At 42.1% G+C, this 13,263-nt stretch overlaps 1 protein-coding gene across 1 annotated transcript; it reads right to left on the bottom strand.

The window, feature by feature from the left end:
* Positions 1 to 275: 275 nt before the first annotated feature.
* On the bottom strand, positions 276 to 8,032 carry LOC118003510 (olfactory receptor 4E1). The gene is made up of 2 exons (XM_034994571.1): positions 8,017 to 8,032; positions 276 to 1,240 (listed from the first exon to the last, which is right to left on the bottom strand). Exons 1-2 carry the CDS (start codon positions 8,030 to 8,032, stop codon positions 276 to 278), a joined length of 981 nt encoding a protein of 326 aa, XP_034850462.1.
* Between the last annotated feature and the right edge of the window lie 5,231 nt (positions 8,033 to 13,263).

Genomic DNA, 13,263 nt, shown 5'->3' with positions numbered 1-13,263 from the left:
CTCTCTTTGAGCTCTCTTTGAGCTTTAGTTCCATCATTGTAAACAAGCATAATACTTACCTCACAGGTGGCTGTGAGGATGGAGTAAATGCAGAGTGCCTAGAGCAATTTCCAGCATATGGAAGATCCTAAAAAGATCCTATTGCTATGATTGTCAGATATTGGACGAGAAGACAATTTTATAAGTCACAGAGCCTGATAAATGTTAGGTGACTTATTCTTTGCAAGGTGTTTCTTTGATGTGGAGCACCAGGTCTCTTGAGAGCTTAGACATTGTCATTTTTCTCCTCTCCCCTCCAACCTCCCCATAAACTTGTTCAAGGCATTCTTCATGTCTTCATTCCTAAGAGTATAGATGATGGGGTTCAGGAGGGGGGTAACAGTGGTGAAAAGCACAGATACCACCTTGTCCTCCGGGAGGCTGGTGGATGGACGGGAATAGATGAAGATGCAGTGTCCCAGGAAGAGTGTGACGACGGTGAGGTAGGCTGCACAGGTGGATAAGGCCTTCCGCCTGCCTTCGGAGATCTGCTGCCTCAGGCTCACCAGGATGACTGCGTAGGACACCACGAGGACCACGAAACAGACCACAGAGATCAGCCCACTGTTGGAGATGATGAGGATTTCAATGATGTGTGTATCCGTGCAGGCCAGTTTGATCACCTGAGGCACATCACAGAAGAAGCTGTCAATCTCATCAGGACCACAGTAGGGCAGCTTGATGGTGAGGGAGGTCAGCGATATGGAGTGGATGGTGCCCCCCGTCCAGAGGGCCACAGCCAGCAGCACACATACTTTCCATTTCATCACTGTCATGTACTGCAGGGGTTTGCAAATGGCCATGTACCGATCGTAGGCCATGATGGTGAGGAGAAAGATCTCGGTGCAGGCAAAGAGGTGCAGGAAAAACATCTGGGTGACACAGGTCTCAAAGGAGATGAGCTTCTCTTCTGACCACGTATCTGTCAGCATCTTGGGGACAGTGACCGTGGAGTGGCAGACATCGATAAAAGACAGGTTACTGAGGAAGAAATACATCGGGGTATGGAGCCGGCGGTCATAGATAATAGCTATGACAATGAGGATGTTCCCAATCAGTGTCAGGACACAGAAAGTAAGGAACATGGCAAACACAGCCATCTGTACCTTCTGATTTACAGATAAGCCTCTAAGCCGAATGTATGTCACGGAAGTGGTTTGATTGAGTAGGTTTGCCTCTCCCACTTTCTCTGTTGGACACTCTGTCAAGAATTAGGAAAAAATAGTGTCGAGAGTTGGCATCCTTGTCTTGTTTCTGATCTTAAGGGAAAGGCTTTCAGCTTTTCCCCATTGAGAATGATATTCGCTGTGGGCTTTTCATAGATGGTTTTTATGAAATTGAGGAATGTTCAGTCCTAGCAACAGCAATCAGACAACAAAAAGAAATAAAAGGTATTCAGTTGGCAAAGAAGAAGTCAAACTCTCTCTCCATAGATGACATGATACTTTATGTGGAAAACCCAAAAGGCTCCACCCCCAAATTACTGGAACTCATACAGCAATTCAGTAATGTGGCAGGATACAAAATCAATGCACAGAAATCAGTTGCTTTCCTATACACTAACGATATAACTGTAGAAAGCAAAATTAGGGAATCGATTCCATTTACAACAGCACCAAAACCCATAAGATACCTTGGAATAAACCTAACCAAAGAGGTAAAGGATCTATACTCTAGAAACTACAGGACACTTATGAAAGAAATTGAAGAAGACACAAAAAGATGGGAAAACATTCCATGCTCATGGATCGGAAGAATAAACATTGTTAAAATGTCTGTGCTACCCAGAGCAATCTATACTTTCAACGCCATCCCATCAAAATACCAATGGCATTTTTCAGAGTGCTGGAACAAACAATCCTAAAATTTGTATGGAACCAGAAAAGCCCCCGAATCGCCAAGGAAATGTTGAAAAAGAAACACAAAGCAGGGGGCATCACGTTGCCTGATTTCAAACTCTATTAACAAAGCTGTGATCACCAAGACAACATGGTACTGGCACAAAAACAGACACATAGATCAATGGGACAGAATAGAGAGCTCAGATATGGACCCTCAACTCTATGGTAACTAATCACCAACAAAGCAGGAAAAAATATCCAATGGAAAAAAGACAGTCTTGGGCGTCTGAGTGGCTCAGTTGGTTAAGCAACTGACTTCAGCTCAGGTCATGATCCTGGAGTCCTGGGATGGAGTCCCGCATCAGGCTCCCTTCTCAGCAGGGAGTCTGCTTCTCCCTCTGACCCTTCCCCCTCTCACGTGCTCTCTCTCTCTCTCAAATAAATAAATAAAATCTTTAAAAAAAAAAGGAAAAAAGACAGTCTCTTCAATAAATGGTGCTGGGAAAATTGGACAGCTATATACAGAAGAATGAAACTCTACCATTCTTTTACACCATGCACAAAGATAAACTCTAAATAAATGAAAGACCTCAATGTGAGACAGGAATACATCAAAATCCTAGAGGAGAACATAGGCAATAACCTCTTCAGCATTGGCCACAGCAACTTCTTTCAAGACACGTTTCCAAAGGCAAGCGAAACAAAAGTGAAAATGAACTTTTGGGACTTCATTAAGATAAAACGCTTTTGCACAGCAAAGGAAACAGTCAACAAAACAATGAGGCAACCCACGGAATGAGAGAAGATATTTGCAAATGACACTACAGATAAAGGGCTGGTATCCAAAATCTATAAAGAACTTCTCAAACTCAACACCCAAAAACCAAATAATCCAGTGAAAAAATGGGCAGAAGACATGAACAGACATTCTCGAAAGAAGACATACAAATGGCTAACAGACACATGAAAAATTGTTCAACATCATTAGCCATCAGGGAAATTCAAATCAAAACCACATTGAGATACCACCTTACACCAGTTAGAATGGCAAAAATCGACAAGGCAATAAACAACAAATGTTGGAGAGGTTGTGAAGGGGAACCCTTTTACACTTTTTTTTTTTTAAGATCTTATTTATTTATTTGAAGGAGAGAAAAACAGCAAGAGAGCGAACACAAGCAGAGGGAGTAGGGGAGGGAGAAGCAGGCTTCCTGTTGAGCAGGGAGCCCGACGCGGGGCTCGATCCCAGGACCCTGGGATCAGGACCTGAGCCGAAGGCAGGTGCTTAATGACTGAGCCACCCACGCACCGCCCCCCTTTTATACTGTTGGTGGGAATGCAAGTCGATACAGCCACTTTGGAAAACAGTGTGGAGGTTCCTCAAAACATTAAAAATAAAACTACCCTGTGACCCAGCAATTGTACTACTGGGTATTTACCCCAAAGACACAGATGTAGTGAAAAGAAGGGTGACTTGCACCCCCAATGTTCATAGCAGCAATGTCCACAATAGCCAAACTGGAAGGAGCTGAGATGCCCTTCAACAGATGAATGGGTAAAGAAGATGTGGTTCATATATACAGTTGAATGTTACTCAGCCATCAGAAAGGATGAATACCCAACTTTTGCATCGACATGGATGGAACTGGAGAGGATTATGCTAAGTGAAATAAGTCAAGGAGAGAAAGTCAATTATCATATGGTTTCACTTATTTGTGGAACATAAGGAATAGCATGGAGGACATTAGGAGAAAGAGGGAAAAATGAAGGGGGTGGAATTAGAAGGGGAGATGAACCATGAGAGACTATGGACTCTGGGAAACAGACTGAGGGTTTTAGAGGGGAGGGGGTGGGGAGATGGGTTAGCCCGGTGATGGGTATTAAGGAGGGCACGTATTGCATGGAGCATTGGGTGTTACACACAAACAATGAATCGTGGATCACTACATCAAAAACTAATGATGTATTGTATGGTGGCTAACATAACATAATAAAAAAAAAACCCCATTCAGCAACTTAAATCATGCTGGACACGCAGTAGGCGCCACACACACGTTTTTGGAATAATAGTGCAGAGAACCATGATTCACTAAGAGATCTAAGGCAGCCTTGGAGAGAGGAGTGCTTATATTTAGTCATAAATCTTTAGCGGAGAAGAAATGAAGATTTTTCTACCCCAAGCCAGTAACATGTTCAAAGTCGTACAAGTCCTGACCTTGAGCACAATTTTCTCTATTGCCTGTTGACTGCATTTTTCATTCGGCCAAACCACTTCCACCCCTGTGGGCTCTGTGGTGATGCCCTGGGACTGTCATGGCAATGACCTGGTTTGTGGCCGGCAGAGGCCTTTTCCCAAGCTGCTGGGCCACGTGCAGTGTGGCTGGGGTGTATTTGGAACATTTCTTCGGAGGAGGCTGGAGAAAACCCTGGAAACCTTGGAAACTCTGGCGAGGAGGCGAGGGAGACTGGCCTTAGCCCCCAGACTTGCTCATCCTGCAGCTGCAGATCAAGGTCCAGGCAAAAGAGCTTCCTGTCCTGACTAGGTTATCCTCAGCTCTTCGTAAAGTCCAATTCTGTTGTCTGGCCCACAAGTCAAACCAGAGTGGTTCTTTTCTTTTCTTTTAAATTAACTTCCTTTTGACCCAGGCCTCACTATTTAAAAAAAAATTTTTTTTTTTTAAATTTTAATCACCCGGTGCTCATCACGACAGGTGCACTCCTTAATCCCCATCACCTATTCCACCTCCCCCACCACCTCTCCTCTGGTGACCATCAGTGTGTTCTCTATAGTTAAGTCTGTTTCTTGGTTTGTCTCTTCCACCCTCTCTCTCCTTTCCCCCTTTGTTTGTTTCTTCTGTTTCTTAAATTCCACATATGAATGAAACCGATGGTGTTTGTTTTTCTCTGACTGACTTATTTTGCTTAGCATTATACTGTCTAGCTCCATCCATGTTGTTGCAAATGGCAGAATAACATTCCACTGTGTTTTTATATATATATGTATATATATATACACATATATATATATATGCCATATCTTCTTTATCCATTCATCAGTCAGTGGACACATGGGCTGCTTCCATATCTTGGCTGTTGTAAATAATACTATAATAAACATAGGGGTGCATATATCCCTTTGAATTAGTGTTTTTGTCTCCTTTGGGTAAATGCCCAGTAGTGTAATTACTGGCTCGTAGGGTAGTCCTCTTTTTAATTTTCTGAGGAACCTCCATACTGTTTTCCATAGTGGCTGTACCAGTTTGCATTCCCACCAACAGTGCAAGAGGGTTCTCACTATTTTTTATAAGAAGTGTATTTATTATTATCATCATTATTATTTTTTAAAATTTTATTTATTTGAGAGAGACAGAGAGAGAGATTTTGTGAGAGCTAGTGGGAGGTGGGGCAGAGGGAGGACGGGCAGAGGGAGAAGCAGGCTCCTGGCTGAGCAGGGAGCCTGATGCGGGACTCGATCCCAGGACCCTGGGATCACGACCTGAGCCGAAGGCAGACTCTTAACTGACTGAGCCACCGAGGAACCCCACAAGATCTTAGCTCTTACAAAGATCTGAGTGTTTTCCTCATCTCTTTTTTTCTTTTTTCTCTTTTTTCATTTTATAGGTAGATAAAATGAAGCACAGAGAGGTAAAGCAACGGGCCCAAGTTCACAAAGATCTGCAGTAATAGCTTTGTCTGGAGCTCAGGCCTCCTGACTCCCGGCCCAGTCTCTCTCTGCCACCACTCTGACCTGAATCATTTATGTGATGGTTGGCATAATTAGGGCGCTAAATGGAATGTGTCTTGGTGACCTGCCTCTTCCCCTGCTAGGTGCCCCCTGCCAGCCTGGTTGGGCATCTGTGGGGAGTCTCTCTTTTCTCGCTTGTCTTCATGCCACTGCCTGGATGCACAGTCTTCCAGGGGTGCCCACCCATGCAAGCCGCCCTCTTGGCTCCTTGGGTCCTGTCATCCTGTGCTGCCTTCTTCCCATCACTGACTACTACTGGAGCTTTCCCGCATTCCTCAAGGTCAGTCTCTCTTGCAGATAAATGAATCAACTCCACATTGCTTATGAAAAAAACCTAGAGAACTTTTTCTCTTCTGCTTGTAGTTACCTCTTTCTTCTCTAGTATTTCTTATTACTCATCATGCTGGTCTTCTGCAGACAGTGACCCTTTTGATAGTCTATATCAATAGAGGGAAGACTAAGGTAGTGTCAGATTAGGAAACTAGCAAAGTAGGGTCATGGGAAAAGAAGGTATTTCTGGGACAGGAGAAGTTTGTCAGTTAACATATGAATTAAACTCATGGTGTCTTTAACTTTACTATTTAAAAATTTTTCTTAGATTGTTCACTTAAAGCTTCTGCTCTAGAAAGCTACTTTATTTTATTGTTTTCAAGATTTATTTATTTGTTTTTAGAGAAAGAGAGAGAGAGTGTGTGGGGGGAGGGATAGAGGGAGAAGGAGAGAGAGAGAATCTCAAACAGATTCCACTCTTAGTACAGAGCCCGAGGTGGGGCTCGATCCCATGACCCTGATGAATCATGACCTGAGCTGAAACCAAGAGTCAGATGCTCAATAAACAGAGCCACTCAGGTGCCCCCAGAAAGTTATTTTATTTATTTATTTTTAAAAAAGATTTTATTTATTTATTTGACAGAGAGAGAGGGAACACAAGCAGGGGGAACAGCAGAGGGAGAGGGAGAAGCAGGCTTCCCGCAGAGCAAGGAGCCCGATGCGGGGCTCGATCCCAGGACCCCGGGATCATGACCTGAGCCGAAGGCAGACGCTTAACCGACTGAGCCACCCAGGTGCCCCCAGAAAGCTATTTTAAATGGTGAATGATTTACATCTTACCTTTTTAATTTACTAAGTTCCTAAAGGATGATTGCAAAATTGAAAACTGAAGAACTGAGCAAGAATGGAGCCAGGGGTTTATTTTAAATCAATCTGGAGAATTTCACCATCACACACAAGAAAGGCTGTGCGGATGGAGAACCAGGTCTGATATGAAGACTTGTGTTCCATCATCATCACTTTTTTTTTTCTATTTCTTTGTAGCTGCAGGAAAAAAAATGCTTTGAGAAATGGAGATGTGCCCAACTGCAAGAGAAATTTGGTGTCGGTTTATGTTGAGAATACAGTGCACAAAAAGAAAAACTAATGTCTGTGGTATACATTTCAGAAAAATGGAGGGAAATAATTAAGAGCAAAAACAGAATAAAACAAAGTGTCTATAAAACTCACCCTGGGTTGTTTCTGATGCTCCCAGCCCCTCCAAAGAGAACTGAATTGTCACGGTCTTGTAGTTTCAATGTCAAGTTTTTTTTTTTTTTTTTAAGATTTATTTATTTATTTATTTGACAGAGAGAGACACAGCGAGAGAGGGAACACAAGCAGGGGGAGTGGGAGAGGGAGAAGCAGGCTCCCCGCAGAGCAGGGAGCCCGATGCAGGACTCGATCCCAGGACCCTGGGATCATGACCAGAGCCGAAGGCAGTCGCTTAACCGACTGAGCCACCCAGGCGCCCTCAATGTCAAGTTTTGATAGCGAATTATTTTCCAGTAGAAATAACTAATTGGGCAAATTTAAAGTTGGACAAATCAAATAACCCTGCTTACCGTGGTCTTTCCATAAGAATGGCCAGAACCCTTAAAGCTCCCTTGGGTCTTATTCAGTTTTCGGTGCTAAGTCACAGTAAATACCTTTGGTGATATTTTATCAGAAGTGTTTCAGGATTTCTGCAAAATATTACACCTTAGCACCTATATTATTTTTTTATTATTATTATTATTTTTTAAAGATTTTATTTATTTATTCATAAGAGACAGAGAGAGAGAGGCAGAGGGAGAAGTGGGCTCCCTGCCAAGCAGGGAGCCCGATGCGGGACTCGATCCCAGGACCCTGAGATCATGACCTGAGCCGAAGGCAGATGCTTAACCATCTGAGCCACCCAGGCGCCCACACCTTAGCACCTATATTATTATCATAGTTTTCAATATGTAGGGCATGTAACTCTGCCCTGAGATTTTCTAGAATTGGTTTCCAGTCAACTGGAGATGTGGTGTAAGAATGGTATATTTTTTGCACTTTTTTCAGGTGATCCTGGCAGCAGAATGATTGAAAGTTGCTACCCACCGCTTTTGCAGGCCATGCTGGTTTACCAGGAGACTTCTAACACAAACTTGACCTAAGTATTCAGAACCAGCGTGACGGAGGCATTCGGTTTCTTTGGCAGCACACTCTCTAGGGGTAAGTTTTATATTGCTACCTTCAGATGGATTATTCCACCGAGCACTGAAAGGAAATCTGTACAGAAGAAAGCAGCTGGGGCTGGCAGCTGCAGTGTTGGTGTTTTTTTTTACCTGAATTATATAGGTCTTATGTCCTTGGGACTTTTTAAGCAATGACATCCGCTTGCCCTAGTCACTAGTTAGAAAAAGTTAATTCTGTGGGGACTGAAGTTACAGACTTTGAAATAGTCACTAGGGAAATTTAAAGGGAAAACAGGGCTTCCACATCTAAATCTTTAGGATGTGTTTAGACATGATTAAATGAACTACTATGTGCTAAGTATTAGGTGGGGTGCTTTTGTGTTTTTTTTATGTAATCCATATAAAAACACAGAGATGAGGGATGGGCCATGGAGTTAAGATTTTTTTTTTTTTTAAAGATTTTATTTATTTATTTGACAGAGAGAGACATAACGAGAATAGGAACACAAGCCGGGGGAGTGGGAGAGGGAGAAGCAGGCCTCCTGCGGAGCAGGGAGCCCGATGCAAGGCTCGATCCCAGGACCCTGGGATCATGACCTGAGCCGAAGGCAGACACTTAATGACTGAGCCACCCAGGCGCCCTGGAGTTAAGATTTTAATCAGCTCTCTGCCAGAGGGGTCAAGTGTTTGGACTTCAGAGTCAGATTGTCTGAGTGCAAATTCCAATGTCCTAGATGTGTAAATTTGGGCAGGTCATTTAGCCTTTCTTGGCCTCAGCTTCTCATCCATAAAACATAAATAACAATGGTAATTTTTTTCTTAGAACTCTTGAGATCTTTGCAAAGCATTTGGCACTTGGTGAATATGTTGCTTAAGTTAATACAGTTATGCAATATGCAATTCAGTCAATCAAACAAAAAAGCCACCACCCTGTAACAGCCAACTCTTTTGGCATCAATATTCATTGTTTTTTATACAGTGAAAATCTAGAACCTCTTGCTCTAATTATCCTTTGGCTTTCTCTGTTTAGATATAGAAGCTTGGTAGTTTGAGTTGGTGAAAGAAGAATCCAAAGGAGAAGAATTCAGATCATACTTTGAGTTTTTCTCTTAAGTTCTATTTATTTAAGTAATCTCTACACCCGACATGGGGCTTGAACTCACCTCCCTGAGATCAAGAGCCACACACTCCTCCGACTGGGCCAGTGCAGCGCCCCTATACTTTGAGTTTAAATTTCAAGATTGAATAGTTTTGTGGGATGGTTAGGATATATGAAATCAAGGGTGTGGAGTTAGAAGGAAGCCTTATAGTTGACTCTTCATGAAACAGTGTGTGAAAAAGAAGATGGTAATAGGGGGAAAGCGCCAGAAATTACCAAAAATTCTTACTCCTAAGGACTTGTGGCTTGGGCTCCTTTTCCCCAGTTTTCTTGTTGCATTTGTTACCATTGATCAGAGGCTAGACTTGACTGGATTGAAAAACTCAGAGCTTCCAGAACTCACAGATATTGCTACTTGGTCAATGTGGGGCTTGTATTATATTGTCATGTTGGCAATTAGGGTATGCATCAGGAAGAGGGATATACTGCCCGTACTCATTCTCAAGCATTTTTGGAATGAGATCCTTTATCATAGGCATAATATACCAAGGATAATATAGAAAATGATATTCAACTGATTATGGGGCAATTATTATTGCCACTGTCACTGATAATATACAAGGTTGAGAAATTTGAGTTTTGGCCTAACATACAGTGTCTGTATTTTCCCTCTTCTTCTTGGTAGCCCTCTCTCCCTGGCCCAGTACTTCCCTCTCTGACTGTATACAGGCTGCCACTTAAATGTTCCACTCAGGCTTTTCCTCCCCGGAAGTCCCTCATGCTCCAAAATTGTGTGTTCCCATTTCCTCTGCAGAATAAATGAGAACAATTGTTTACACTGGCATAGCACTTGAGAGTTTGCAAAGCTCTCTCACACTCATTAATTTATTTGATCTTCACAATATCCCTGTGAGGTGGGGAGCATTGTAGGAAAATTGGACTTGGCATTAAGTGATTTTTCACAGAGTTTATATGTCAGGTGAGCAGCTGAACCAGGTCTGTTGCTGCTGATTCTGATATTTACTCTGTTACTTTACTTGGATGCTCTGCTTCATAGAGGAGCAACACTTAAAAGAGTTGCTTGTTGAATCACATAGAAATTTTTTATCAGTGTTGGGACAGGTAACTTTTTGGTATTTTTTTAAAAAGATTATTTTTTGAGAGAGAGAGAGAGAGAGCATGAGTGGGGGGAGGGGTGATGGGAGATGGAGAGGGACAAGCAGACTCCTCACTGAGCAGGGAGCCCCCACTCAGGGCTCGTCAGGGGGCTGGATCCCAGGACTCTGAGATCATGACCTGAGTCAAAGTCAGATGCTTAATCCACTGAACCACCCAGACGCCCCACTTTTGATCCTCCTGTTTCCTCCTTCGCATTCCATTCTCTCCATTCCAAAAGATCAAAGTGCCATGCTCCTCCCTTATGAAAGGTCGCTGACTCTCTGCTAAAAGCAATCAATAAGCGGTCTATAATCTAGGGTGTGTGCAATATCATACTTATTGTAGTATGAGATAAAAAGATCCATGAGAATCATGATTTCTTCCTGTAAGGAATTTACAGTACTGAATTAAGGTGACTTCTATTTTAGGAATTTAAGGAAACCCATTGAAAAAACTTTGAAGTGATGCCACAAAGGAAACGGTCAACAAAACTAATAGGCACCCCACAGAATGGGAGAAGATATTTGCAAATGACATTACAGATAAAGGGTTGGTATCTAAGATCTATAAAGAACTTCTCGGGGCACCTGGGTGGCTCAGTTGGTTAAGCGATGGACTTCGGTTCAGGTCATGATCCTGGAGTCCCAGCATAGAGTCCCGCATCGGGCTCCCTGCGCAGCAGGGAGTCTGCTTCTCCCTCTGACCCTCCCCTCTCTCATGTGCTCTCTCTCTCTCTCATTCTCGCTCTCTCAAATAAATAAGTAAATAAAATCTTAAAAAAAACACCAACTTCTGAAATTCCACACCCAAAAACCAAATAATCAAGTCAAAAAATGGGCAGAAGACGTGAACAGACACTTCTCTAAAGAAGACATACGAATGGCTAACAGACACATGAAAAAATGTTCAACATCATTAGCCATCAGGGAAATTCAAATCAAAACCACATTGAGATACCACCTTACACACAGTTCGAATGGCAAAAACTGACAAGGCAGGAAACAACAAATTTGGCGAGGATGTGGAAAAAGGGGAACCTTCTTACACTGTTGGTGGGAATGCAAGCTGGTGCAGCCACTTTGGAAAACAGAATGGCTGCGGTGGTAAATTAGTAAAAAAGAACAAGGTTGTTTATGCAGCTTTCTTGGCTCTTAATTTCCTATCTCTTGTGATAAGGATATTTCTTGACCTCCTGGAACAGGGAGGGTGTCTTTCACATGGGAGGTTTATTTCCTGCTTTCAGGGGAACAGAGGAGAGTCTGAGTGTCCTTCTTGCATAGGCTGTCTCTAAGTAACTTATTTTACTTTATTTTAAAGATTTTATATATTTGAGAGAGAGAGAGAGTCGGGGGGAAGGGGGGGAGAATGAGAATATCAAGCAGACTCTGTGCTGAGTGTGGTGCCCAATGCAGGGCTTGTTCCCAAGACCCTGAGATTATGACCTGAGTCTGAGTCAAAATCACAAGTCGGAGGCTTAACCAACTGGGCCACCCAGGCACCCCGAAATAACACTTTCTATATATATCCAGACAATGCAGGAAAGTGACTTCTGCAAGAGGGAAAACAAACATGGGGGGGACTCTGGATTTCCCTAACTTACTGCCTAAAGATTTAGTTTTTAGTCTACAGGTCAGGGATGAAGAATACAGGCAAAGCCCAACAATTTCCTTGAATTTGAGACAGCAAGATGGAAGTTCAGAGAGGTCAATATGACTATTGTTTACAGTACAGAATACTGAGGAGAGCTGTACAGAGAAAGAGAACTTCTGAAACTCATACAGGATCACTTTTGAGTTTCATAGAATTCTTAAATGGCATGTGAGTGAGGAATGTACCTGGTCTGGGGAAAATAATAGCCCAGGAGAAGCAGAAGGAAAAAAGTCACTAGACTTCACACACAATCAGGAAATGTCTGTGGTACCAGCAGCCAGAGTGGAAAACCTCATAATTCATGACACATTGTAAAGAGTACTCAGAATACCATCAGAACAAGGCAGAATACATTAAAGACTACTCTGATACCACCTAAGAAAGCTTTTTGAAAGCTAGTCTGGAAGGATAAAATAGTTTTTAAGGAACCTAACTATCAGAATAATCCTCAAGAATATCTGTAGGAATATAAGCAATAGTTAATATCTAACAATTAAAATTCACAATACCTGCCTTCAAATAAAAGATTACCAGGAGGCAAAGAAGGAGAAAAGTTCAACCTGTAATGAGGAGAAAGATGAAACAGTAGATACATACCCAGAAATGAAAAAGATGATGGAAGTACTGCACATGTACATTCAAACAACTGTTAGAGATTTCATATAAATAAGAATGTACACAAAGTATCAAGTTAAATAGAGACACAGAAGATATAAAAATAAGGAGAACCAAACTTCTGGAGCTGAAAAACACCATGTCTAAGATTAAAAATATAGTAGATGGGCTTACTATCAGATTAGACACCAAAGAAGAAAAAAAAAATGAACTTGAACGTATGACCATAGCAATTGTCCAAACTAAAGCACAGAAAAAGAAGGGTGTAAACCACCCCTGCACACAAACACTAGACTATGTGTGAGCTGTGGAGCAATTTCAAGTGGCCTGGTAGATAAGAAATTAGTTGAGGTACAGAAAAAAATATTTAAGAAGTAATGTCTGATTATTATCCAAATTTTATGAACACTCTACACCTATAGATTCAAGAATATAGAAATAAAGCAAACAAAACCCCCAAGCATAAGGATCATGAAAAAAACCTTATCAATATACATCCTAATAAAATTGCTTAAGACCAAGGATAAAGAGAAAATCTCAAAAGCAGATGGAGATTAGTGCCATTGTATTTCCTGTCATGTCCCTATTTCTATAGATTGTCTCTGTTTCTTTCTGGCCTATGTTACTTTTAGGGTCTCTCTTCACTTA

Source organism: Mirounga leonina, unplaced genomic scaffold, assembly GCF_011800145.1.
Source record: "Mirounga leonina isolate KUSES-001 unplaced genomic scaffold, KU_Mleo_1.0 Mir_91, whole genome shotgun sequence".
NCBI classification, from domain to species: domain Eukaryota; kingdom Metazoa; phylum Chordata; class Mammalia; order Carnivora; family Phocidae; genus Mirounga; species Mirounga leonina.
Note: the sequence above shows the minus strand (reverse complement) of the source record. Positions and strands in the feature narration are given on the sequence as shown.